The sequence below is a fragment of the Coffea arabica genome, chromosome 1e (assembly GCF_036785885.1).
Source record: "Coffea arabica cultivar ET-39 chromosome 1e, Coffea Arabica ET-39 HiFi, whole genome shotgun sequence".
Classification (NCBI taxonomy): Eukaryota; Viridiplantae; Streptophyta; class Magnoliopsida; order Gentianales; family Rubiaceae; genus Coffea; species Coffea arabica.
Window position 1 is genome coordinate 3985151 of NC_092311.1, and position 25997 is coordinate 4011147.

Sequence of the window (25997 nt, forward strand, 5' to 3'; positions counted from 1 at the left end):
GATTCCCTGTTTGTTTGTAACACAGGTTCCTTTACCTAATAGAATTACTACTACAGTTTAGTTTAATTTTCAATGCTTGAGGCTCGCACTATAGAATAAAGCAGTAGCTCTAGAAGTCTTACCTTAGAAGCACTTCAAATTCTTTTCTTCTCCAAACATTTCTGCTTTTAGCTGCTGAAGCTGAAGAATTCCTTCTTATCTCATTCCAAAATCCATCCTGATCACCACCTTAATTGATTCTTTTCTTCTAATTTCAATCCCAAGCACGAAAAAAAATGGCCGATGCAGCTATTAGCGCTACTATTCAGGTTGCATTGGAGACGGTTATTTCCCTTGCCGCTGATCGTGTTAGTTTGGTTCTTGGATTCGGAGAGGAGTTGGAGAGACTATGCCACACTGCAGAAACCATCCGAGGTATCCTGGCTGATGCGGACAGGAAAATGCATATCCTCGGGGTGAAAAATTGGCTCGAGCAGCTTGAAGGAGAGCTTTTTAAAGCGGAGGATGTGCTGGACGAGCTCAACTATGAAAATCTTCGTCGGGAGGTGAAGTATAGAAATCAACTCAAGAAAAAGGTATGCTTCTTCTTCTCGCACTTTAATACAATTGGTTCTCGTTCAAGGTTGGCTTCAAAGATCAGGGACATCAACTTGAACCTAGAAAGGATCAATCGGCAAGCAAATGATGTGGGACTGGTCTTCCGGTTCCAAATTGAAGCCGCACTCCCTGCTGCTACAGGTGCCACAACAAGCAGACAAACCGACTCTATTCTCGTTCCAAATGTTGTAGGAAGAGTTGACGATGAATCAAAGATTGTGGACATGTTATCGAGCCCATCTGAAAAGGTTCTTTCTGTTATTCCCATAACAGGCTCAGGAGGTTTGGGAAAAACAACTCTGGCGAAATCAATCTACAATAATCCAAAAATAGATGGGCACTTTGGCCAAAAAATTTGGGTTTGTGTGGCTAAAGATCAAATTAAGATAATGGAGCTGTTCAAGCTCATTTTAGTACAATTGACAGGAGAAGAAGTTAAAGTGGATGACAGGGATGTTATCGTTAAAAAAATTGGAGCAAAGCTCAAGGGACAAAGATATTTCCTTGTTCTTGATGATGTGTGGGATCATGACCAAGGATTGTGGAATGATTATTTCAACACTTTGATGGGACTCAATGAAGCCAAAGGAAGCTGGTGTCTTGTCACCACTCGTCTGGTACCAGTGGCAAATGCTGTGTCTAGACCTCTGAAGATGAATGATGGTCCTTATTTCTTAGGAAAGCTACCAGACAATGAGTGCTGGTCTATCCTGAAAGAAATGGTAATTGCAGGGGAAGAAGCACCAACAGAATTGGAAGCAATAAAGAATCAGATTTTAAGAAAATGTGATGGCTTACCATTGGCAGCAAAGTTAATTGGAGGTTTGTTGGTTAACAAGGAGAAAGAGGAGTGGAAATCTATCGTGAAGGAGAGTCAAACTGATGAAGATCAAGATGAGATTGATCAAATACTTAAGGTGAGTTTTGATCATTTGTCACCTGCATCAGTTAAAAAATGTTTTGCATATTGTTCAATTTTTCCCCAGGACACTGAATTGCGAGAAGATGAACTAATTCAGCATTGGATGGCGGAAGGTTTTGTTCAACCAGATCGCCAAAACCAAAGATTGATGGAGGAAATAGGAGGCGAGTATTTGAGGATTTTGTTACAAAATTCCTTATTGGAAAAAGTAGAAGAGTCTTGGAGAACATATTATAAAATGCATGATCTCGTGCATGATTTTGCAAAATCAGTTCTCAATCCTAAAACCAGCAGCCAGGATCGCTACCTTGCATTACACTCATATGAAGAAATGGCAGAAAATGTCAGAAGGAATAAAGCAGCATCAATCCGCTCGTTATTTCTCCATCTAGAGGGTGGCATATCTGCTGACATGTTGTCAAGGTTCAAGCACTTGCATGTTCTCAAATTGTCTGGATATCATGCCAAGTTTCTGCCGAGCTCTATTGGCAAACTACTACGTCTGCGGTTGCTCGACATTAAATCTTCTGGAATCAGAAGTTTGCCGGAATCTCTTTGCAAGTTATATAATTTGCAGACACTAACGATTAATGATTATGCACTTGGAGGAGGTTTTCCAAAACGGATGAGCGATTTGATCAGCTTGCGACATCTAAACTACTACCATGATGATGCAGCATTGAAAATGCCGGAGCAGATGGGACGATTGACTTGTCTTCAAACTCTATGGTTCTTTAATGTAAGTCAGGAGAAGGGTTGTGGCATCGAAGAGCTTGGGACCTTGAAATATCTGAAAGGATCGTTGATTATAAGAAATCTTGGACTAGTGAAGGGCAAAGAAGCAGCTAAACAAGCAAAATTGTTCGAAAAGCCAGATCTGTCTCGCTTGGCGTTTGAATGGGAGATTGGGGATCGGGAAAGCGATAACCGCGAGGAGGATGTGTTGGAAGGTCTCCAACCTCACCCAAATTTGCAAGAGTTGGGAATTCGTTCTTTTATGGGTAATAAATTTCCACAATGGCTTATCAATTTGCCAAAATTGGAGACATTGCGGATAGAAGACTGCAAGAGATGCAGTGAACTCCCATCCCTCAAACGTCTCTATTTGGAGGGATTGGACAACATTCGATTTATTGGAGATGAATTCTACGGTATTACTGCTAATGAGGAGGAGGGCAGATCACGAGCATCAGGGAGTAGCAGTAGAAGGCGAAAATTCTTTCCTGCCCTTGAAGAAGTCCGTGTAAGGTATATGGAGAATTTGGCAGAGTGGAAGGATGCAGACCAAGTGAGGTCAACAATAGGTGAAGCAGAAGCAGATGTCTTTCCCGTGCTGAGGAATTTTCGCATTGAAAGTTGCCCCCAGCTGATCACTCTTCCATGCTCGTGTAAAAGTCTACACGTGGAGAATTGTGATAATCTAACAAGTATAAAAACGGGTTACGGCACTGCTTCTGTTGAGGTGTTGAGTATCGACTCTTGCGACAATCTTAGGGAGCTGCCGGATCTGGATCTGTTTGGATCGAGTTTGCAGCGATTGACCATCGCAAGTTGCCCAAGATTAATTAGTTTAGGAGTAAATGGACAGAAATGCCCCCTACCATGCCTTGAGGAATTGAGTATTTATAATTGCGCAGGGTTGACCACTATATCCGACAAAATGTTCCAGTCATGCCGGTCTCTGCGGTCCCTGTTGGTGAAGTGGTGCCCCAATCTGGTATCATTTTCGCTTAATTTGCAGGAGACGCCTTCTCTCGAGGAATTCAACTTATTCAGATGTCCCAAATTGATCCCTCACAGGTTCAAAGGATTTGCTTTTGCCGCCAGCTTAAGAAGATTGAGCATCAACAGTCCCTTCTCCTCAGATGACTCCTCAGTCGATGATTTTGATTGGTTTGGTTTAAGATCTATATCAACACTCCGTGAGCTTCGATTAGAAGGGATGCCTCACACGGAGTCCCTGCCACACCAGCTTCAATACTTGACTACCCTCACTTCACTAAGTCTCTTCAACTTTGGAGGAATAGAAGTGCTACCGGATTGGATTGGAAACCTTGTGTCCCTTGAAACCCTATCGCTATCGAATTGCGAAAACAAGTTTTTACCATCCGAGGCCGCCATGAGACGCCTCACCAAGTTAACAAGTGTTGAAGTTCATGAATGTCCTCTACTAAGACAACGATACACTTCCCAAAGAGGCATCTACTTGGAGGAGGAGATTTCAACTTATTTTGTAAGATTTTCCTATCTAAAGTTCACACTCATATATATATGTGTATAAATTTTTTGTATCTGCATCTCATTGACATATATTTGCTCTTCAGTCTCTTGTACTCTTTTTCTCCATCTCTTTCCTGCAAAGTTATTCTCCGTAATTAATTCTCTTCTTTTGGGCAAACCTTGGTTTCTCTTCAAAGATTAGTTTTAACAAAGCCTGGTTTTGAGCAAATTGGAAGAGGCCAAAATTCTGGATTTTCTCTGCATCTCGCCATTGAAAGATTTTGAACATCTTAAAAACTCAACTTGTTACCTTCTATTTGGCCAAGCATGAAATTATTAGCAACGGTGCATACACAATTAGCCTCTTTGTTTGAATGTGTTAGCAAATGTTCCATTGCATGTGCAATGCTAGATGTGCATGGGAGCATTCATCATTTTTCTATCACCGATATTGCCAGTCTGAATGGACAACATTAAAGCTAATCAAGAAACATTTGCGAAGAAAAATCAAGATACAATTTGATGTTCAAGTTACAATAATTTTGGATGGTTGTTTGTTATGTTTCACAAGTTTCAGAAGTTTATACGTCACAATTACCATGCAGGCAAGCAGTGAGAGCGAAGAAGAAGAATCGACGACAATGAACTAGCAGGCAGGGACGATGAATGAAAAAGCATTCATGGTGCTCAAACATCAGCTTCATGGTGTTTCCCATCGTTGTTGAAGAAAAAGAAGAGGTCAGGAGGTATGTTGTGCAGAAAAGTGATAATGCAGCATTTCTCTCCCCAAGAACTCTTTTCTTACCTCCATCCAATTTAGTAAAAGTACAAGGAATTGGTGCAAGTTTGCTTTTTAGTATGCTTGGGTCATGTAATTGGCCTAAAAACAGGGCATTTTCCTGTACTTTTATCTGTTTGTGAACTTTTACCCTATGCCTACAGCTTATCTTTTGCTCTTTAAGATTTTTATATTTACTTGGTGCTAAACATGTCTTTTGATTGGGACAGAATCTGGTCTTTTCCGATTTTCTTGACTAGTTACCAGACCATAAGTTTTCTTTGCTTTCATTGTTTATTATAATTGGAGGCATACTGAAATGTACCATTGTGATGCTTTCCAGAGTCTTAGGAGGCATAGCTTATGTTATTGGACAAAGGACAGCATCGTTTGTTGTTTCATTTCTTACTAGAATACCAAGGGACAGAAGTTATTTTCATTGACCAGACAGGGTTTGAAGATGAAGGCAATTATCAATGATCTTTATTAATCTCATTAGATATCATTAGCTTTGATGGAGGCTTCATAAATAGTTGGTTCTCCCCAAGTTTCTCAAACATAAGGTTTTCATCTTCTCCTACTCAGACTGGAGAAAGGAAGGTAACAATTTAGCTTGTTCATCTTCAGGGAAGTTTTGGTAGTTTTTTAATCTGCATTCTTGATATGTATTTAGTAAATCAATTACCAAAACTTTTTTTTCCTGTCGTGTAGCATGCTGATTGCTGAACTGAAAATGGCTAGTAGCAGGCCTGCAAAGTGTGATATGGAGGAAGAATAAATTGGGGGGAGGGGGAGGGGGGAAGCATGGAAGCTGACACTGGAGAGCTATCAACATACAATGCTTATTTCAATCAAACTGGAGTTGGTCTATTGGTTCAGAAGGGATTTCAGGCGAAGAGTTGGATGCATCAGAATGATGTGATAAGTACATCCTGATAGTACGTTTTCTTCAGCTTTATTTGGAAGTAAAAGTGCATCTGGTGACCAAATTTATGACATTTTCATCTTTTTTTTTTAAAAAAAAAATTAATCATTTAATGGAGAGATCATAGAACTCTTGTTACTTTTCCTCTTCCAGAAATCATTTTTCGTTATTTCTTTCGCCTCTTTTAGCTGCTTCCCTTTCAACTACCGGGTCCAAGATTTCGATTAATCCATTGCAATCACCACAGGATTTCTCCTGGTTGGTTCCCTTATTTTCACATCTCATGACTGTTTGATTACTTTTGGGCTTCTGATAGATTCATCTTCTCTTTTTTCCAGGATTTTTACACTGGGTGGGCTTGTTTGGGTGTTCTTCAGGGTTATGATGCTAATTTCTTTGCGGCCGTAAGTTTACTCTGACTTCTTCAGTTTGTTTTCCTGCCTTGGTTATTTCACAGCACTTGGTTTGTATTTATGCGTGTGTTTTCTGATATATGTTTTGTTGCTTTTGGTTTTGCTTAGGCTGCCATCTTTTGTGTTTGCCATTTGTTAACTACTGTGTTTTTCCTGCTTGTCTTTGTTCAGGTTGCCTCATCGGTCCTAAATTTCTCATTCAGTGAAAGTAATGGCAGTAGAAGCTAAAGTTGCGCGCCTTCCAATCCTTAAACATCCTTTCCCTTTCTTTTGGCGTGAATATTACTTTATATTAGGTTATCTCTATGGTCTAACTACCGAACTACATTGGAAAGTTCTTTTTTTTTTTTCCAGTTCATTGAATGTTAATTTCTTGTAATGTAATGTTTTACAGTTTGTGCTCACCAAATTGAACGGAGCTCATGGATGAATTACATATGCTTTTGAAATTCAGTACACTTAAAAAATTTTTGTGTCTTAAATTTTATTTAGGACTGGTGTATTTTGGGAATAAAAAGATATAAATCTCTTAATTTTAAACTGAATTTCTGTTTTTCTTCTGGGGAAAATTTTATTGTGAAACTTAGGTCTTATGCTTGGGTAAAATGGGTAACTAGAGAACAAGTGGTTCCAAGGCAATCAATTGAAGGAAGTGTGAAGCAAAAAACAGGAGAAAAGGCTGATTAAACAACACCGAGTAACAATGTTCTGTTATGATGGCTCAGATACTAAGGGTCTTGAAAGCTACACAACCACCATAGCTTACCAAGATCGACAGTGATTTCATAACTCTGCCCTCCTTACTTTCCATTTTCTTATTTTCTGTATATTTTTTATATGAATTTTTAACTGTGTACATTTTTTTTTTTTATGAAAGACAATGTTTTGTCATTCGATTATTTTGAACCAAAATTGTGAAATCGGTTAATGTATCAGCTTCTGATTTTTATAAGTTCTGTGATGGGATATTTCAGGTTATGAAAGCAGTTGAAGCTATCGAAGGCTACTATTAAGGCACAGGTTCTGATTTTCTCTCCTGACCATGCTTCAATTTCCAATGAGGTTGTTACTTGGCATATGAATTTTACCATTCAGTCATCCGGGAAAAGGATTATTCACATGTGGTTCTTATTTGCTTGCAAGCTGTAATTTGGGTCTTGTTGCCCATAAAATGCTTTCTAGAGTTGCAAATCAGTGAGTTCATGGTTTCATTAGACTTAATAGATAATGCAGATAAGTTTCTCTTGATTATGTGTGTACGGTTCTGAGATAATTTTGTATTATTGTTTGAACTTGCTCTCAAGTCTCTTTTTCTAAACTACATTAAAGCCAAGTCTTTGTTAGTAAAGGATGTCCGGAAGATTAGTTATTGGCTAGTAGCCTGGTACTAGAGAAAAATTTACGTCTTTTCTATTTTTGGTTCCTGCCATATTGTTGTCTTTAGTTTGAGCTACCAAAGGCTACTACACAAGGTAGAAATTTAAAAAAAAAAGTATTTTCTTTTCTTCCTGGTTGATTTTTCTATCTTTGTCTACAAAATAATATGCATTCTGCTATCTTGCCCCACACACTATCAAATGGGGAAACTTTCTCGTCTCAGAGGTGGAAACATACAAAAGCGGAGATTTGGATCTGACATTGGACCTAGCATAGTATCCTCTGCATTCTAATCTCATTTTGTCACTTAGAAACTTTGTTTGGTTTTGATTTGGGAAGCAGCAAAGTTCATTTTAGATTTGTCATTAAGCTCTGTTGTTATTTCTTTTGTGACCATGTGACAGCACGCTGATACGTATTGTATATATTGTTCTTATCAGCAAATTACAATTTTTTGTCTTTTTTCTTTGCTTTTACCTGGTATGTGGATAGATTGATGTCCGGAGGTTGTAAAGAATAGTAATGAAAGATTGCATGAGTCATGTCTTTTCTTTTTCTAGATATTGAAAAAGCATATCTGCATTTGACACAATTTGTCCCCAGGATTTTGACGCTGACAAGTACTTATATGCTACCTTTTGCAGACCCCGTCCAAGGTTCCAGAGGGAGTATGTTGAGCGCAATAACAAGCTGTTGTACTACATCCTTGATTGCCTTAGCATGGGTTCATCATCAAGGTGACGATATGTCCTGTTCCTGGCACCATCAAGATTGAAAGTTTGGAGATCAGCAGCAAGGCCTTGTCAGTGAATTTGATACTAGAAAGTTAATGCAGTTGATGCGGCAAAAGCTAATTGATATACCTGATTTCATGGCTGAAACTTGATTTCTCACTTTTGCATTTTTTTTCCCTTCTTTTGAATAATGTACATTCCTGGGAACACTTGACCAATTAGGAATGTGTTAGGATGATTGGTGAGAAAGCTTCTTTTTTTGGATGAGGTAAAAACTTTTGTCAGTGAGCCAATATGCATTAGGCAAGATTTATCAAAGATGCTTTGCACTGCATCTGTCTCTGTTTCTAGTAGATTATTTGTTTGATTTGACTGGAAGCAGTGTGTCATTACTATAATAGCATGGGGCGATTGAACAACGAATGACAAATAAGTCTATAACAGCATGTAAATATTCAACGAATCAAAGAACAAAGAAAATTAGAATTTTGAGAGAGTTATTAGAACTATTGTGACGGTGCAAATAGTTCCTTTTAAATTGCAAATAGAATTATACAAAATAGAATATAGGCAGGAAATGAGAAAGATTCCTGATAAAATTTTGTAAAACAGAGTAGAAGGAAGAAATGGAAAAGATTCTTGATGTAGCAAAGAATGATAATAAAATAAAAGAACGTCCTCTGATCTTATTAAAGCTAAGATTAAATCAATTGAGTGTTTGATAACTTGGATATATACGGAGATGGGCAAGTAAAGAAGTTTGTGTTACCATTTATGCCTCCTAGTCGAAATGTCATCTACGTCAACGTCGTAGACAAAGAATGTCTCGTAGGCTATGTTGGAACATGCAGCAAGCAATAGCTTCTCGTGCCAAATTGTATGAATTTGTATTTATAACTAGTTGATGTTGACAGAAAATTGCTCTCTTACGCCGTAAGAAGTCTTCCGAATGCAATATGCATATGTGTTTATACAGCTATACGAAGTATAAGCACTATGGAACAAGTATCAAGGAACTATTCGCTTGCATGGCCGAGACCAGTGGCCAATTTGGGTATTTTGGTTCCATTCTGAGCACTTTGGGATTAATTAACTTTAAGCCCGTGTATTCTGTTTTATTGTACATTTTCCCCAAATAAATGCTTCATGGGTCTAATATCAACTTGTAGAAAAAAAAATAAACCAAGCCAATTTTAGTTGTTTTAGAATTAAATTCAGTGTCGAAGTTGATCTAAGAAATAGAGTTAAGCCCTATTTTGGTATTAGAATTTGAATAGTGTAGTGCATTCGTCTGGTCCAATGGTGGTTTAGTCCCATCGGCTTTTCATAGGCTCAATTGGGCACTCTCCCTTAAAATAGGCTAGACTAGAAGTAGGTGTCGGATAGACAAGTGCCGTTAACCAAAAAAAATAAAAATAAAAATGGCTGATTGTTGGATGCAGGTACAATTGCTTAGAGTTGCCAAAATGATTGACCTTTGTGTAGGAGGAGATTTTACAATACTAGAGGCATTCAATATGCTTAAAATGGGGCTTTTATGCAGCCAAGCTAATGCAATTTTGAGGCCTGATGAGGTTGTTTAGGTGCTCTGAGTTGTACCTATGCAATTGTTGAACCAAATGAATAGCCAGGGCAAGATGTTGGTTTGCCTGCTGACAATTCGACTGTGTTGTAAAGCTACTGGAGTGAAATAGTTGACAATAAAATAGAGAAATTTTTAGAATTAGTTTATAAGAAAAGGAATGGGCAGATTGTTTCATAAAGAGGCTAAAGAGTGAAACGTACTTAGTGCAGATGAAAAAACATAGCTGTCAATTATTTTCTTACATAATTTTTAGAGAAAAATGCAGTTTTAGTTCCGATGTTTAGTTAGTATGCCAAACTAGTCTATAATATTTTGATAAAAACAAATGTAGTCTCGAAAATTTCTAATTTTGAGCAAATTTAGGATAATTTATCGAAATTCAACCATTCGTAGCGGTAAATATCAAATTTCTATTAGTCAAATATTTTGGCTTTTCATTTTAGTTCCCAAAGTTTGAAATTTCAGTCATTATAGCCCTTAAGTTTCAAATGGTATCTTCGGGGATTTTATGACGAAATTGGACATAAAAAGGGTTGAAATTGTATTATACATACTAAATATGTTGATATAAACTTGTCTTCTTCTTTTTATTTCTTTTTTTTTATTTATACATACTACTAATTTATAACATATTTCTTCTCTTTTACATACTTGGTCAAATTTGGCACAATTCATCTAATCATGTCTAATTTTCATTCATGTTGATAACTAAGCAATCAATTAAATATCCCTTTAAAATGTTAAGTTGATTGAACAGTAAATTTTATTTTTCTTTTTTTTGGCATTTTATTTGGTCATCAATTGAGTTTCAAATGAAATAGATATTTTATATGATTGCATAAATTCATAATGAAATTATCTATGTATACAAACATAGATACAAACACTTTAAAATTTTAATATGGAAATATTTGATTTAATATGAAGGAAGTATAAGAATAAACAACAGGGTGGTTTGTCAAAATTTCATACAAGTTCTTCATATTATTAATTACCTTTACTTGTTAATATAATAATGATTGAAAATTATAACAGTTTGAAACTTGCATCCAACAATCAATTGACAAATCTCTGATCTCCAATAGAGAATCTACATTTATCCAACTCTTAACTCAATCCTTATAGTACTTAAATTTTGATAAATCCATCATGAAATTGCCTAATATTATCATAGTGAGCTTGGATATTGTGTTCTACGATAGCAGCGTACTAAATTAGTGAATCATAATTTTGTAAAGTATGAAGTTTCTGCACATACTAGTTTGAAAGTTTCTCAATATCAAATGTAACTATTTTTATTGCAAATGGTTATGGCAATTCATCTTAAATGTTTCATTGTTTGGTTGTTTGTAATAAAAAAAAAATCTAAATAGTTAACACAAATCACAAAAAAAAAAAAAAAGGAAACACAATAACAAAGGTTTTCCATTGTTGCAGCCATTTGTTCATTTTGTTTTTCTCTGACTCAAAATGAAAGTGGGAAAGTGTGGGGTTTTTATGCGAGAGTGATGAATATTGTAAAGGTTTATAGTGTGAGATCTTTTTCTTAAGATTACAAAACATAATACGTAAGATTACTCTTCAAAAAATTTCTTTTGCTATTTTCATTTAATTCTTAAAAGCTATCCAAAGGAATGTTTTGATTTTTTTTTTTGAATTAAATTCCAAAAGCCATCAATAAATGAATTTTGATCTGGTTCCATTCAACAGGAATTTTACAACAAATATTTCACGACAAAAAAAGTTCAAATGGTATAACTTTTGCTTCTAATCCATAGTCATGCGTTGCCTCCTTCACATTCAAAGAAGTGTCGTTATCGCCTTTCTTTTTATTTTATTATTTATTTTTTACATTGGGGACAATGTAAGATTTAGGTGTGGGGAAGGAGTTTGGACTGCTAGTTAGGCACTAATTGTTCACTTTTTCTTTTCTTTTTGCTAGTAGTGTATGGTGGTTAAGATGAATGTATGCAATCAAGATGTGAGAATGAATAGCAAATTTATGCTAGTTGAGCATTTTATTTTTCTTGGCAATGGATTTTGACAAGGTGTCGGCCTGTGCAATAATAAAAACCTGCTCAAACTAGAAGTAATTTCTGTAGATAGTGGTAAGTAGGGTCGAATCCACAGGGACTGGGTGTAATTGCTTCTTTCCAAATTCACAGTGACAAGAGGGGTATTTTTATATCAGGGGTGATAATTTAAGCAATTCAACTAAAAGTAAAATAATAAAAATAAAACAGCCAACTAGAAATTAAATAATAATTTACCAAAATCAAATGAGTGATAATTAAGGATCTAGCCAAGAAATAACTTCAGCAATGGTTCACCCAATTGATCATCGATGCACAAGCAATTCTAATTATTTATTAATAAATAGGTTATAACTGCCAAACAAGCGATGACAGTCAACCCCTTCTTACTGTGCCGGTGATTAAGGTACGCCCGTTAACCACTACTCTAATTGAGAAATAACCTTAGGTACGCCCATAAGATTTAATTCCCCAATTGTCTTACATATTAGAATAGCCCTATTCTAACCAAATAATGCACTACCAGGGTTATTTCATATTAGCCCGCGTATCCCCCTGACACGAATCTAATCGTGCCAGTTGTCACTATTTCAAGGTAATTAAACAATTACGGATTTAATACCTTAATTGACAATAGATTATCAAGTTAACTAATTATCCGGATCCAAGACAATCAATTAATTAAATAATCATGAACACTGCAATTAAGGGATATGCGAATACCAATAAATAAAAGAAAAAGATAAAATTAAATCAATCTCACAAGTTTAGGCGAACCAAAGCCTCCGTTGCTCCTTGACTAGAGTGGAGAAATTAGTTCATGTTTAACGAGAACAAAACATACGAAACTGAAGCAAAAGCTGCGGCCATCTTCTGTGTTTGGGAGAAAAGCCACGGGAAAATCATTCAATTGTCCCTAATTGCTCCTGACATCCCAGGAGACAAAAACTACTAAGAAGCCTCCAAGGAAAACATTAAAAACTAAGCTTAGTAGTGCCCAAAAGAAAAGTCAAAGCTGAAACTACTAAGCAGTCCTGCCATGCGTGAGAAAGAAAAACCAAAAGGAACACTAAGCTGATGGAGATAATGATCCCCCGCTACTCAATCCAATTCCTATCTAATTGTCTTCCTTTGTGCGGCGGCTCCCACGGAAAAGAAGACTTCGGCCAAATGACCAAAAAGGGCTTGCGTCTCTTTGTTCTAAAAATGCCCCTGCAAGCCTTCTATTTGAATTCTTTCCCGATAACTGTCAAATTAGCATTGATTGTGGTGTTTTCGATCTACTCCCTGAAATAACTGCAAATTATGAAAAGTGAGTAGAATCCAATAATAAATCCACATCAGGTCAAGTAATAGGGAAAATTAATAATAAAATAAATGATAAAATCGCACCCTATCAGATTTGAATGATAAATGTGTTGAATTTGACAAAGTTTAACCACTTTGTGAGTTTGTTGGGTCTATTAATGAGCATTTCATTTGTGTTTGCTCTAATTTCATTTGTTGAGTGGTTGTGGCACATGATTTTGTCATTCTAGAACTTGGTATTATGTGCATATCGTGTTGGATCCTTAATCCAACATTGGACTTATATGTGAATAATTATGTATTGCAAACTGTCAATTAAGGTTAAACCCAATTAAAGTGATCAAATATAGTTTGGGTTTAATGTATCTAATAGGATGTGGGCCCTTTAATGTGTAGAAACTTATGGGCTCCTATTTTAATGATGGGCTGAAATAGGGCTCCAAAAGGTAACAGGAATGTTACTTATAAATAGGGTTATGGTCCCCAGGTCACAGGTATCATTTTAGTTGTCGTACTTCCTAATACCACAAAATATCTCTTCCCTGATATCTCATCGTCGGGAAAGATACTAGAGAGAAACTAAAGGCCTCTCTCAAAGGATCGGTGAATACCTGTTGACCTGGAAGACCACCCCAAAATCTCTAGGGATTCAAGTGTCAAATTTATCAATATGGATTCAGGTACACTTCCGCTATTTTTACAGTTAATGTATTTCTTAATAATCGCCATACAAATCTTGGGTTTAAAGGTGATGGTTTTCACCAGTGGTTAAATTTAGATAACCACCCTAACATATCGAAATCACAATTTTGTTGAATTTGATGCATGAAAGTGACAAGGGTACCTAGGATTTAATCCCTTTTGACTTTCTTAAAGGACTAGCCCCTCATTTGTTTACCATTAGTGAGACCATTTGAGCCTTTATCCCTTTTCTTTGTCTAATAACCAAAATTGTTGCCCCTAAGACCTTTTGTTTTGATTTTTTTTCGAACATTGTGTTAAAGGGATGTCTAAATTTGATGGCATGAAAGCTGGGTGTATAGTTGCAAGGCAATAGAGCAAGTGAGATGGTCCACAAGTGTTTGAATATGCTGAGGAATCATGAAAAGTAAGAGAGAGAGAGAGAGAGAGAGAGAGAGAGTTGAAAAAAAAGAAAAAAAGATGGAAAAGCACAAAAGAAAGAAAATGGAGAGATGCAAGCTTTTGTGCATAAGTGTTGAAGTAATAGAAGCAAATTGCTGAAAAATATTTACATTTATCGAAATTGATGAAGGTGGATGCTAAGCCTTGGAAGATTGAATTTGAGAAATTTTCCTGTGATGAATTCTTGACATTCCCTTGACATGTTTATGCCTCAATTTACCTTTATATCCTGTCCTTTACCCCAGCCCCGTTAGAATCTTATAAAAGTCCTTTCGATTCTTGTATAGAATTCACTTTTGATGGTGAAAATGTGATATATGAACAAACTTATGGTAATATCACTCCGTGGTGTGTATTTGAAAGTTATATGATACCCTATACACTATTGAGTGGCGAGTGTGCATGTTCAAACCTTTGTAAGGTTTGTTGAGTTTGGTTCATTCGAATTTTGAAGAAATTGTTGGAAGGGTAGGATGTTTATATTAGTATGATATGCTGTGAGTTACTTGCTATCTTGATTGTGTTTTTGCTGTGAGATGCTTGAGAACATGCATAGTTTAGGTATGGAGGAAGTTGATATGTTATATTTTTGTCATAAAATTCATGATTATTTTTTTTTTAATTTTGACCAAATATTGCATTAATTGGTAGATTCTACTTATATTTGATAATCGTATTGGTTGCAGGGATCCGGAGCCAAAAAAGATTAAAAACATGGATTTTACTATATTTTTGCGCAATTCACCAAGGGCACGTCAAGGTCTAATTCTGCATGTCTGAAAACTCGGAATTTGACACGTGAATTCCAATATTAAATTGAAGCTGTGGAAGTCCGTCTCTTCACCAAATAAGTAGTCTCCTACTTCTATTAGGACATCGGTCTAGTTGGCCTATCTCGACTTTTTGGAAAGAGTCCACTACCTAGTAGGAATTTGATTTCTTTGATGAGAGAAACTTTTAGTGGAGATAGGAAACAAAGTCCGGAAAATTAGCATCATTATATGCTTGGATTGTTTGTTTCCGTCGGAAAATATTGTCGTTTTCCGTGATCACATTTTCCTATCACCTTTTTCCCTCACATATATCAAATCGCTACAGTAATTTTTCCATGAAAAATGACGGAAAATGCAATCCAAACACAACCTAAAGAGTAACGGAGGGGAGACATCTTTTTCTTTCAACCAAGAAACGAGGGGAGACATCTTTTTCTTTTCTTTTCTTTTCTTTTTTATCGTATTTGTTGGGGAGAATGGCAGCAATAAATTCAATTATTTTACGTGTGTCTTTTCCCTTAACAATAAGCTAAATTTTTTTTTTCCAATCAAGGAGTAACGGAGGATTTGGTTCATTTAAAAATGTGATATCGAATTAATTATATTCATTTCTTTTTATTTACTGATATTCGTATGCTCTTTGATTTAATTTTTATCGTTATTTTGTTATTTGAATATCAAAGGCCTAATATTTAATTTAATCTAATAACCTAAAACCATTTAGACCAGTTAAATCCGTAATTATTTAATTGTTTTAAATTAGTGGTGGCTAGTTTGATTAGGTTTGTATCAGAGGAACATATAGGTTAACTTAAAATAATCCTCGTAGCTTGTTATTTGATTAGAATGGAATTTCTCTAATTCTTAAAATAATTGGAAAATTGAACTCTAGCAATCGTATCTAAGGCTATTTCTTGATTAAGAAAGTAATTAACAGTCGTACCTTGATCAGTGACACAATTAGGAGAAATTGTTTGTCATCGCATATTTGACAGTCATAACTTTTTTATCAGTGAGTAAATGAAATTATCATTGCATCAATGATCAATTAAGCGAACCATTTCCGAAGTTATTTCTTGATTGAAGTTTATTTATTATTGATTTAATTTTAGCGAAGTGTTATTTAGTTCTTTTTATTGGAGTAATTTAATTATTTTCATTTTTATAAAATCCCCCATACCTTAAATTCTTAAAGAAACGAGTTATCTCTAATCCCTGTGGATTTGACTCTACTCATCCTATACGCAAAAATTTGTATCTCATTTGAATAGGTTTTTCATTATTATACAGGTTCGACACCTATCAAAATAGTCACAATCCATTCTTTCAGTAATCAAGAAGATGATTTGTAACTGCAAATAATAAAGTAACAATAAGAATAAAACTAAAAAAAAAAATACAAAGGCAAGAAGATGCAATTTGGAGGAAGTAACCACCGGGCGTCCAATTCGTCCAGTAACGCCACTGAAAAAGGTTGAGAACTGCAAAGGAAGCAATTACGGGGAATCCAATCTGTCCAACAGGTCTTTATGGCGGCCTGTGAGAAGCACTGATCCAAGAAAGTTACATCGGAAAATTGAACAAAGAACAAAATAGTAAACACATAACAAAGCCCTCTTTTGACTCTTCAAAAATTTAACTCTAGACTACCAAGCACTTAAAAACATTGACAATTTCCCACTCAGCACGAATCATGCGGAATAAATTCTTTCCTTATCTCTTCAAATTAATTTTACAAACTTTTCCACACCCGCTAAAGTAATCAAGAAGTTGTCTGATGAAATGACGAAGTCCTGACCCCCTCTCATTTCTTGGTTTCTTGTCTCAATCACTTAATTAACAATAACAGATTAACGAAAAGAAAAAAAAAGCGAATTAAGAAATACATTTCAAGGAACTAGCCACCAAGGATCTAATGCCGATGTAGACTTGGCCAAGAGGACTAAATTAATATAGAGAGATGAAAAGGATCAAACCATTGTGGTTGGCCCGATGGAGTGATTAAGAAAGGACCCTTACCGTTCTTTCTATTATTTAGATTTAGCGATCAAAGTCTGGGTTAGGCAGTTCAGCGTGAGAGGGCTGTGGGGAAGCTTGGGAGGTAATAAAAAAAATGAAAAAGAATAAACTGATAAAATACAGTTTTATACATTATCCTGGCAATGTCTAAAACATGTACTCACCCCTTTGAGTTTGGCGCAATGCTTTTATTTTGAGCTTCTTCTATACGGTTTTTTTTTCCTTTGATATTTGTGGCTGAAACGTTGAATCCTTCAATTCGAAAACCCAAATTAGAAAATAGATATTATCTTTAATTTGTAATTCCAAATATCTGAACACCAAAACACACCATCTTATGAGATTTACTTGATAATCGAAAAAATAATAATATGGTAAATTTATCTACAGGGATTACCATACACTACTGCAAACTGTGCTTTCGTATTGAAAGATATAGTACCAAAAACGAAATATTGCTATTCGTTGACTAATTAATGAGATGACCAAATGATCAACCACTTTCATTTCTTTATTCTTTAAGTACGTGAGAAGAAAGCATTGCCTCTATATTAATGCCTTAATTAATCAAGCGATTTCCACTTGAATAATTGACTAAAAAATTGGTCTGAAGATGTCATTAGCCATTTTCACTTCATTATTTCATTTCTTAATTACTGTTTATCGATGGAATCAAGAAGATGCTTTCTGGTGTAAATAATAACAAATTCAAAAATAAAGAGACGCAAATTATGATTTGGAGGAAGTTGTTGCGGGGCGTCCAATCTGTCCACTCGCATTGGTAGATGGACACTTCATTATTCTTTGTTCTTGGCCTCTATAGCGGTTTTCACATTTGCCAGCGATCCAGAATAAGTCCCTACTTTTTTTTTTTTTTTGGGTTTTTGGCCTTTTAAAAAAATGAGCAATCAGACAGCCACTTTCATTTCTTTATTTTAAATTGCACGAGAAGATGCTTCAAGCAAAGGTGAAGCAACATTGGCCGATGAGCATCTAAAGTCCATGTGTAATCACATGGCAAGCCACAAGGGTTGTCCATATGTAATTATATTGTACTTCTCTAAATCATTTGCAGTGAATAACCTAACACGAGGGCGTGCAAACAAAATGTCCATTCTTCTAGTCTTGAGTCATTCGCTATTCTGCCTGCATCAAATCCAATTTCATGATAATGGCTCATTATTCTAAAAAAGAAAAAGAAGAAATTCATAAAATTAAAAAAAATGCTAGTACTATTTTTCTTTCTTTTTTCTTGCAAAAACTGTTGTAAGAAGTTACCTAAAATGGTGCATGAACTCAATTTGACGACTTGATCGGTGCCTTTCACCTTAGTACCTAACTTTTAACTTTTCCATAAAGTCAGCTATCCTAAACAAGTCCTTGATTGCAGTTACATTTTCATGCATTAGTATATGTGAGTTAAACAGTTTCAAGTTTTGGTTTCTTTCGGGGTACAACTTATTTGAATGCTATTAACTACAGCAAACTTGTATTTAACAGTAGTAAATTGGTAGCGCCCATGTTGATGTCACAGTTTGACTTTCAAGTTAGCAATTTATTGGATGTTTCAGGCTTGTAATAATGTCGACGTCCAATGATGTTTAACCTACTAGTATTAAACGTTTCATATTCATTCAAATATTTGCTGCGTTTAAGTAAGCTATTTTATCGCATATGCATGACTTCAAACCTTCTCATTCACTGCTCTTTCTATATTTAGCCTTTGTTGTTTTGATCTGGACTTGTTTTAGTCAAGGTGATTTTATTTTCTCATAATTTTTTTATCACACATATTATATTACCGAAGGTACTACAATATTCATCTAAATAAATTTTCAGTTTCTAATTTACACTTCCGAAGTAAGGGGTTGGGGGGTTGAAGGAGAGGAGAGAAGGGGATGAAATTAATTAAAGATGACGCTAGAAAAAACTGATGCAGACAACATCCAATTTCATTGTTTTTTGTAGATAAAACACATTAAAGAATTGATGTGACCAAGAGAACCTTCTTGTTATTTTAACCTGGCAATAGGGAAGCTGAAGATTTCCACTTCCATAATTACATCCAATTTGAGAATTGAAAGCTATCATCATTCAATATTGCAAGTGGAGAACCCTCTTAAACCGACCTTCTTCACGATCTATCTGCTGACCCACCCAGCCCTTGTTTTCCCTTTTGTCTTCTTTTATAAGGAGAGGTGCTCGTAATTTATAGTGTGTCGTACTGACTTGCTTTGGTTTATTGCACCCAAGCCATGTTGTATTATAATAGTTCAGACCTTTTCTTCACAGCTAATTTTATTCCTAGAGAACAAAAAAAAAAAAGAAGTGCTGCCTACCACTAGTCACTTCTCCTTGAGGACTTGGGAGGTGGAGTTGGGAACTTTTGGGGGGTTGACATGGAAGTGGTGGAAACTTGAAGCTTGGAGTGCAAAAGAAAGAAAGAAAAAATTAGATTGGTGAGAGTATAAAAGAGTTAGCGGGAAATCATTATTCGTCATTTTACCAAATTGAAATTTCTCGATCTTTTCTTCTTCCCTTTCTCCTAGCAAAAACCCTTGCTTTCTTCGTTCTTTTCATTCTCTCACAAACGATCACACTTGGGAAATCAAGCTCAAGCAAGTGCTTCTCAAGAGCTAGGAGACCTTCCTCTATCTCTTAATCAAGGTAACTATTGCATCTTTTAAGTTTTCTTTATTTGATTTGATTTGGTTTTGGGTATAGATGTAAGCTAAGCTTTGGTTTCGAGTGGACCTTGTGGTAGAGATCCTTGTATATGTGGTTTTTAAATTTAGAGTTTAGAGACTAAATTAAGAATCATGGTATAGTTAAAAGATTAAAGTATCCTAATTTAGAATTTAAGAACCGAAGTGTCATGTGCGGTTATCACACTGCTTCCAGGCCCTTAATCTGGTATACCACCGCTCTTTGTTGAGGTTTGCTTATTTTATTGAGCAACATATAAATCAAGTGGTAATTGAAGTCACTGACTCACACAATTGTAATTTCATTCGAATGCAGAGATCAGAGATAGTCTTTTTTTTTTTTTTTTTTTTGGAAAAACAAGATAAAACCAAGCAAGTTCCAGCGAAGTGCATCCAATTGCTGTGGAAATACATTATTTGATCTGTATTATGAAGAAAATTTAAGCGTTCACTTGTCCAAGAATTCACTTGTTAGAGGAAATATCCAAAAGAACCCATTAAAAAGGCCCAATACATAAGTCAAAAATCCCATCTTGACACAAAAATTTAAATTGTTAAGCTCTAGCCCTTACATATTAAGTGACCTTTTTTTTTTCCATTTCTGAAACTAATGTGAGATACAATTCTCTATTTATAAACCTAACATTTTTTACGGAAAAAAAGCACCTTTTATAATTAATAAAGAGGATTACCTAATAATTGAGATTAAAAAATGATCAATCAGAAAACTACTTTCATTTCTTTATTTCTTGAAGATGCTTCAAGCAAAGAAGAAGCTCTGTTACCCGGTGAGTATTGAAAGTCGATGGTAATCACATGGCAAGTCACCAGGGCAGACGAGTGACGGAGGACACTTTTCTACCGGACATAAAAAAGAAGTTCTAACTAATGTCTTATTCAAAACCTACAACCAAATTTGCAGAATAAGAAATAATTAATAAGCCACTAAATTACCCATTACTAAATACGAAAATTGATAAAAGATTGAGTCCAATAAAATCACTAGACAAGTAGATGGAAACTCTTAAGCTTGGTTTTAGTTTACCAACAAGATTTACATAATTCATTCTCAGTTAGTTTCTTAATTACTGAAGTAACCAAGAAGTACTTGCTTCACGAGATGAAGAAGTCGCTGTCCATTTGTCATTTCCTTGTTAACGTCTAGCCTTAGTTACCTTAGTAATAAAGAAGAATTTTCATTATGTAAAGTAATGACAAGTGGTGAAAAAAAAGAGCAAATTATGAAGATGCATTTTCGAGGAAGCAGCCACCGGGCATCTTATTACGAATACGCGACCAAGTTGAAAGGTCACGCTTTTATTTATTTAATTTTTTTTGGAGTACGGTCACGCTTTTATTTGTTTTATGATCAGATAATATCTAAAACATAATATATAGTGGAGTACTAGTAAACGGAATTTCTTAAATTAACTAAAGGCCGTCAGCATGAAAAAAAAAAAAGAAGAATGGCCGTCAGCGTCACAAGCCATTGACCAAAACTAGTATCATGCAGTTTTAAAACCAATGTTTTAAAACTCGGACAGTTAATTAAACTGGTGAAATGTTCGGATTAAGGTTCAATCTGTCGGACCGGTTCAACCCTAGTTCAATGAATTTTTAAAAAATTAATTTATATATATATATGCACAAAATAAGATATGCTATGGACTAATTTAAAACTTTATATGATGTAAAGTTTATTATTTTTGAATAACTTAAATTTTCAAAAATAAATTTTAAATTATAAGTTGAAACAAATAAATTTCATTTCAATTTCAATTATATCTACCAAAAAATAATTTTAAATCCAACCGAAAAATACCACAATATTTTAAAATTATACAAAATTCGCGTCTATGAGAATTTAGACATTGTGAACTTAAATTTTAATTTACGTTTTTGAAATTTAGAGATTGCAATTTTAAAAAGGAAGTTTGGAGTTTGAAAGAAGTTAAGAGAATTGAAAATAAAAATGCAAACTTGATAAGAAAAAAAAAAGAGATAAAAGTGAGTGGTTGTGGCATTAAATAATTAGTCTTTAGGGTTAAAGAAAAATAATTCTTTTTTTAACTTTTTTCAATTTATGGACAAAAAACAAAATTAAAAGATGAAAAAAAACATCAATAAATTAAAACTAAAGAGGTTTGATTAAAAAAGAAGTGACAAAAGAAAAGAGGAGAGAGAGAGATAGAGAGAGAGAGAGAGTTGCAGATTAAAAAGAAAGAGTCATAAGAGAATGAAATTTTATAAGAAAAATGGAGAAAAGAAAGATGGATGTTTGTTTTATATAAATAAGTTATCAAAAAAGACTAATAAGATGTGATTGTATGATGGTTTCTACATTGGTTTTCTATTATAAAAGTCTTGAGTTTGAACCTTGGTAGCTGCATTTTGCAAACCTTTAAAAAAAAAAAAAGAGGGGAAATTTGAAAACCGAAAACCGCTGACCAATTTTCTTTAGATTTTTTAAAATTTGTTTAATTATGTACTAACTAATATGAGAATTGTTTATGAGAATGATTTATACATTAAGCGAGTGCTTTTCTTTTTTATTTAATTACATAAACCAAATTATAGATATTGTTTCTAAGAATGATTTTTAAGTTATGCTGAAATGTTTATTTTTAAATTGATATGCTGAAATTTTAATGCTATAGGGTCAATAACTGAACCTACGCTAATAGCTCGGTAGTGTCAAGATCTAAAGCGGTAACCTTCTTTGGACCCAAATCATCATGGTATTGGACCACTATCTTCCTGCCACTGGGGGAAAGGGCAAAAAAAAGCACAAATCGCAAAACACAATTTTCATAGGACGTAAGAAGTAATAATTTTGACTCAAAATTCTTTTCATACACTACTGTTTGATTGAAACTGTCATTAACACACCATGTACTAAATAGTCTAGAAGACGTGATTAAAATGATTCGGTAATTCTAACTTTCCTCCCAAGTTCATAGACAGAGCACGCCTGTCGTTTGAAGATTCAAAGTTGCGTACATAGTTCATAATTTCTGCCGGCGCAAACACAGATTATTACGTATACACAAAGGAATTACCAACAAATAGTGAAAATTGGGACCAAACTTTTGTAATTTGAAAACTTCGGGGGCCAAAATGCAGCATCGTTTATAAGGGACTCAATAAGTATAAATTCCAAATGTTATGGACCCATTGTGATATAGATATCACACATTTGCATGTGGTATCAATCATATACAACTAAAGTTTGAAGGGTAAAGTTTTGTCTATACAGTCACCATTCATCAGTACCTTAACACTCCCATCATGAGGCGGTTCATTTCAAGAATAGCATTTCCCACAAGAAGGGAGTTATTATTGGGATCAAAATGCCATCTCTTCTCGTTGCCCCGCCAACCGAGAAGAAACCATATTGCTGATGGTTCTGCAGGAACTACCAAACCAGCGCTGTTTGGCTGCAAATGTGCATCGAAAGGGTATAATGAACATTTCATGAACAGGCAGAGTAATGGCCATGTCTATACTTTTCCAAGTTCTGGCATTGCTGGCTCAAGAAGGTATGTATGTAAACTTCTTTCTTTCTTTCTTCATTACTCTTTAGAATACGTAGTATTGACTTCTTCTTTTTTTTTTGGTTGTCCATGACTATTGGAGGGAAGTTTTTTCAATTTCTTTTTATTATAGACAAGGGGAAAGACAAATAGGGAAAACGAAAAAGAAAACAAAAATAACTAGAAAGGACAGAAGAAACTCCTTTGCTAAAACTAAATGAGTGTCAATTTTAGGCTGTGATTATAGGAATATTTTTTGAAAAGGGTCCATGAGGAGAAGTTCTTGAATTAAAGGGCTTCATCTTCGAGATACATGTAATTGTAGATAGGAAAATATACATTTTCTTTTTTGGTATGCTCAAAAGTAAATTTTGCCCTAGAATTAGTAGAGAGGACCTTTCATCATTTCACGGTAATGACATAGCAAAAATTTCATGTTTTGAGTTTTGTTCTTGTTTATGATATTATGGAATAGTTCTAAAAGTCCCAAAAATTCATCACAATAACGTGAAGTTATTGAAACTCTAGCTAATTATGTTTTTCTAGTCCAAAAGCAATAATTATTCGTGAATTTGATAATACTCTTATTCATATTGCTTTCTTTTTATTGTCATTGGCAGGAAAATTAAGACTTTCTCAATTTATAGGGGAGTAATTCATTTACTACAACGTACTAGTATAATACTATAATTTGAAATTTATTACTCAAAAGCAGAATTGCTAATTAAACAGCCCCAGACGAGCTGATCTTAACTATGAAAAACAAACAATAAAGTTTATTTTTCCATTAAATTTAAAATTTTAATTTTATGATAATTTTATCCTCTTTTGTAATGGCTAAAAATTCTTCTAAACATGTCCCTGCAGCATTCATTTGAGTGTCGATCAGAAAACTGCATATATGGGCATAGAAATTATCTCCAAGGAAGAAATCAAGCCAGCATCTCCAACTCCCCCTGAGTTGAGAACTTTTAGGTTTTCAATCTTGGATCAGCTTACTCGGGACTCTTATACAAATATATTGTTCTTTTTCTTCCCAAGAAAACAACAAGGCACTTATCTCAACGATGTTATTTCCCAAAGAAGTCGATGTCTAAAGGAATCACTATCAAAAACCTTAGTACCCTTCTATCCACTAGCAGGAAAAATAAAAAATAATTTGCATATTGAGTGTAATGATGATGGAGTTTACTACGTCGAAACTCAAACCAATATTGGACTGTTAGATTTTCTGAGGAAGCCTGAAAATGAGTTCATGAATCAGCTATGTCCATTTCATCCAGATTCCACGGAATTATTGTCAAAAAGTTATCCTATCATGGTTCAAGTAAACATTTTTTACTGTGGTGGTATTGCCATTTGCTTGAGTGCTTCCCACAAGATTTTTGATGGTCTCTCAGTTTCTACATTTATGCAATCTTGGGCAGCTACAGCACGCGAATCAACGGTACAAATAAATCCCAGTTTTATTTCATCTTCCTTATTTCCTCCTATTTTGGATATGTACCAAGATTCACCTCCTGTGGTCTCCAAACCACAAAAGAACGAGCCTAAATATGCTACAAGCAGATTTGTGTTCGATAGCTCAGCCTTGGCTGCGCTTAAATCCAAGGCAGCTACATCAACATCTTCCGCGAAACCAAGTTCAGCCAAGGCTGTTATGGGACTTCTATGGAAATCTGCCATAGCAGCTTGGAAAGTGAGGTCTGTTTTGTTTATCCCGGTGAATCTGAGGACAAAAGTTTCGCCCCCTTTATCACCTCATTCACTGGGAAATATCGTCTGGTTGGCTCGTGCTAAATGTTGTGACAATTCTAAGCTAGAGCTGGAATTGCTGATAAACAAGATCTCAAATTCCATTGGTACAATGAACGCTGATTTTGTTGAATCTATAAATGGTGAGAATGGGATTCAGAAGCTGATGGGAGCCTTAAAAGATTTCCATGAAGTGTTCTATGACCCTAATAGTATGGCTGAATGTATCTATATCAGCAGCATCCGCAAGACTGGTTTTTATGAGGCTGATTTTGGATGGGGAAAGCCCATATGGACATGCATTGCGCGTGGAAACAGGGATTTACACGGATTGGGAAATATTGCTCATCTGATCGAAACAAAATCTGGTGATGGGATTGAAGCATTGGTGACCATGAAAGAAGAGTACATGGCTACACTGGAGAAAAATCAGGAGCTTCTCCATTATGCTTCTTTAAATCCTAGCCCTCTTGATTCAAGCTAGCTTTTCAGCATGTTTTGTCTGGCTATGTTTCAAATCCTACAAAGCAATTGTGAAGGTTGGATTGTTATCAAAAGAAAGTTGTAGGAACAGAAAACCATGAATTTGTGTATTATTCCCCATTAGTTTGTTGACTTACTTTTGAAAAGAAAAAAATAACACCTGATATGATTGGGAGTTTGGCAGACCCTGTTTGTGTATAAACAAAGAAAAACTTTGGGGAACTTAAGGCCTTAGTTCTGAATTATGTGCCATTAGTGCAGTGGCAGATGGTTTTCTGAAAGAGAGTGGCTCAAGTCATGTGGTTCCTGACCCCAAAAACAATAACAAATCTACCGTTGTACCTTTATTTCTTGCTATGGAGCACCTCCATGACCCCATGATCATGATTTTTCTGGGGCTGAAAGTGGGGTAAATTTAACGCCATACGAGTCTGCGGTAGTTCCTAGAGATAATATCAAAAACTTCTCTTGAAGTTTATCACTTAGCACTCTTAGATCGTGTTTGTATTGTAACTTTTTGAAATTTTTGTAAAAAATATACTGTAACAATTTAATATATATAAGATAAAAAGATGTTTGAAAAATGTGTTCATGTAAAACGTAAAAATTTTTGATGAAAAATTCCTTTTCAAACAAGGCCTTAAAATTGCTATTCATTGACTAATTAATGACATGACAAAATGATCAACCACTT

General features: G+C 35.0%; 2 protein-coding genes across 5 annotated transcripts; both read left to right on the forward strand.

The window, feature by feature from the left end:
• The first annotated feature begins 275 nt into the window (after positions 1-275).
• LOC113697953 (putative disease resistance protein RGA4) lies at positions 276-8300 on the forward strand. The gene is made up of 9 exons (XM_027217591.2): positions 276-3752; positions 4345-4485; positions 4861-5117; positions 5229-5455; positions 5631-5700; positions 5781-5846; positions 6027-6151; positions 6830-6875; positions 7877-8300. Exons 1-2 carry the CDS (start codon positions 276-278, stop codon positions 4387-4389), a joined length of 3522 nt encoding a protein of 1173 aa, XP_027073392.1. The 3' UTR covers positions 4390-4485; positions 4861-5117; positions 5229-5455; positions 5631-5700; positions 5781-5846; positions 6027-6151; positions 6830-6875; positions 7877-8300.
• A 10654-nt stretch (positions 8301-18954) lies between these two features.
• Positions 18955-25727, forward strand: LOC113698007 (epi-neemfruitin B 7-O-acetyltransferse L7AT-like). Of its 4 annotated transcripts, none has more exons than XM_072051671.1 (3): positions 18955-19494; positions 20288-23071; positions 23933-25727. In XM_072051671.1, exons 2-3 carry the CDS (start codon positions 22821-22823, stop codon positions 25302-25304), a joined length of 1623 nt encoding a protein of 540 aa, XP_071907772.1. In that variant the 5' UTR covers positions 18955-19494; positions 20288-22820; the 3' UTR covers positions 25305-25727. The 4 variants fall into 4 exon arrangements, with proteins under 4 accessions (XP_071907772.1, XP_071907774.1, XP_071907771.1 ...); XM_072051673.1 differs by having other exon boundaries at positions 22775-23071; XM_072051670.1 differs by having other exon boundaries at positions 22789-23071.
• Positions 25728-25997: the final 270 nt, after the last annotated feature.

Bases quoted from the DNA above. Each gene is read 5' to 3' on its own strand.
- LOC113697953 (XM_027217591.2), top strand. From the start codon at position 276: ATGGCCGATGCAGCTATTAGCGCTACTATTCAGGTTGCATTGGAGACG. The intron at 3,753-4,344 runs GTAAGATTTTCC...ATTACCATGCAG, and splicing joins AGGAGATTTCAACTTATTTT to GCAAGCAGTGAGAGCGAAGA.
- LOC113698007 (XM_027217670.2), top strand. From the start codon at position 22,821: ATGAGGCGGTTCATTTCAAGAATAGCATTTCCCACAAGAAGGGAGTTA. The intron at 23,072-23,932 runs GTATGTATGTAA...ATGTCCCTGCAG, and splicing joins GGCATTGCTGGCTCAAGAAG to CATTCATTTGAGTGTCGATC.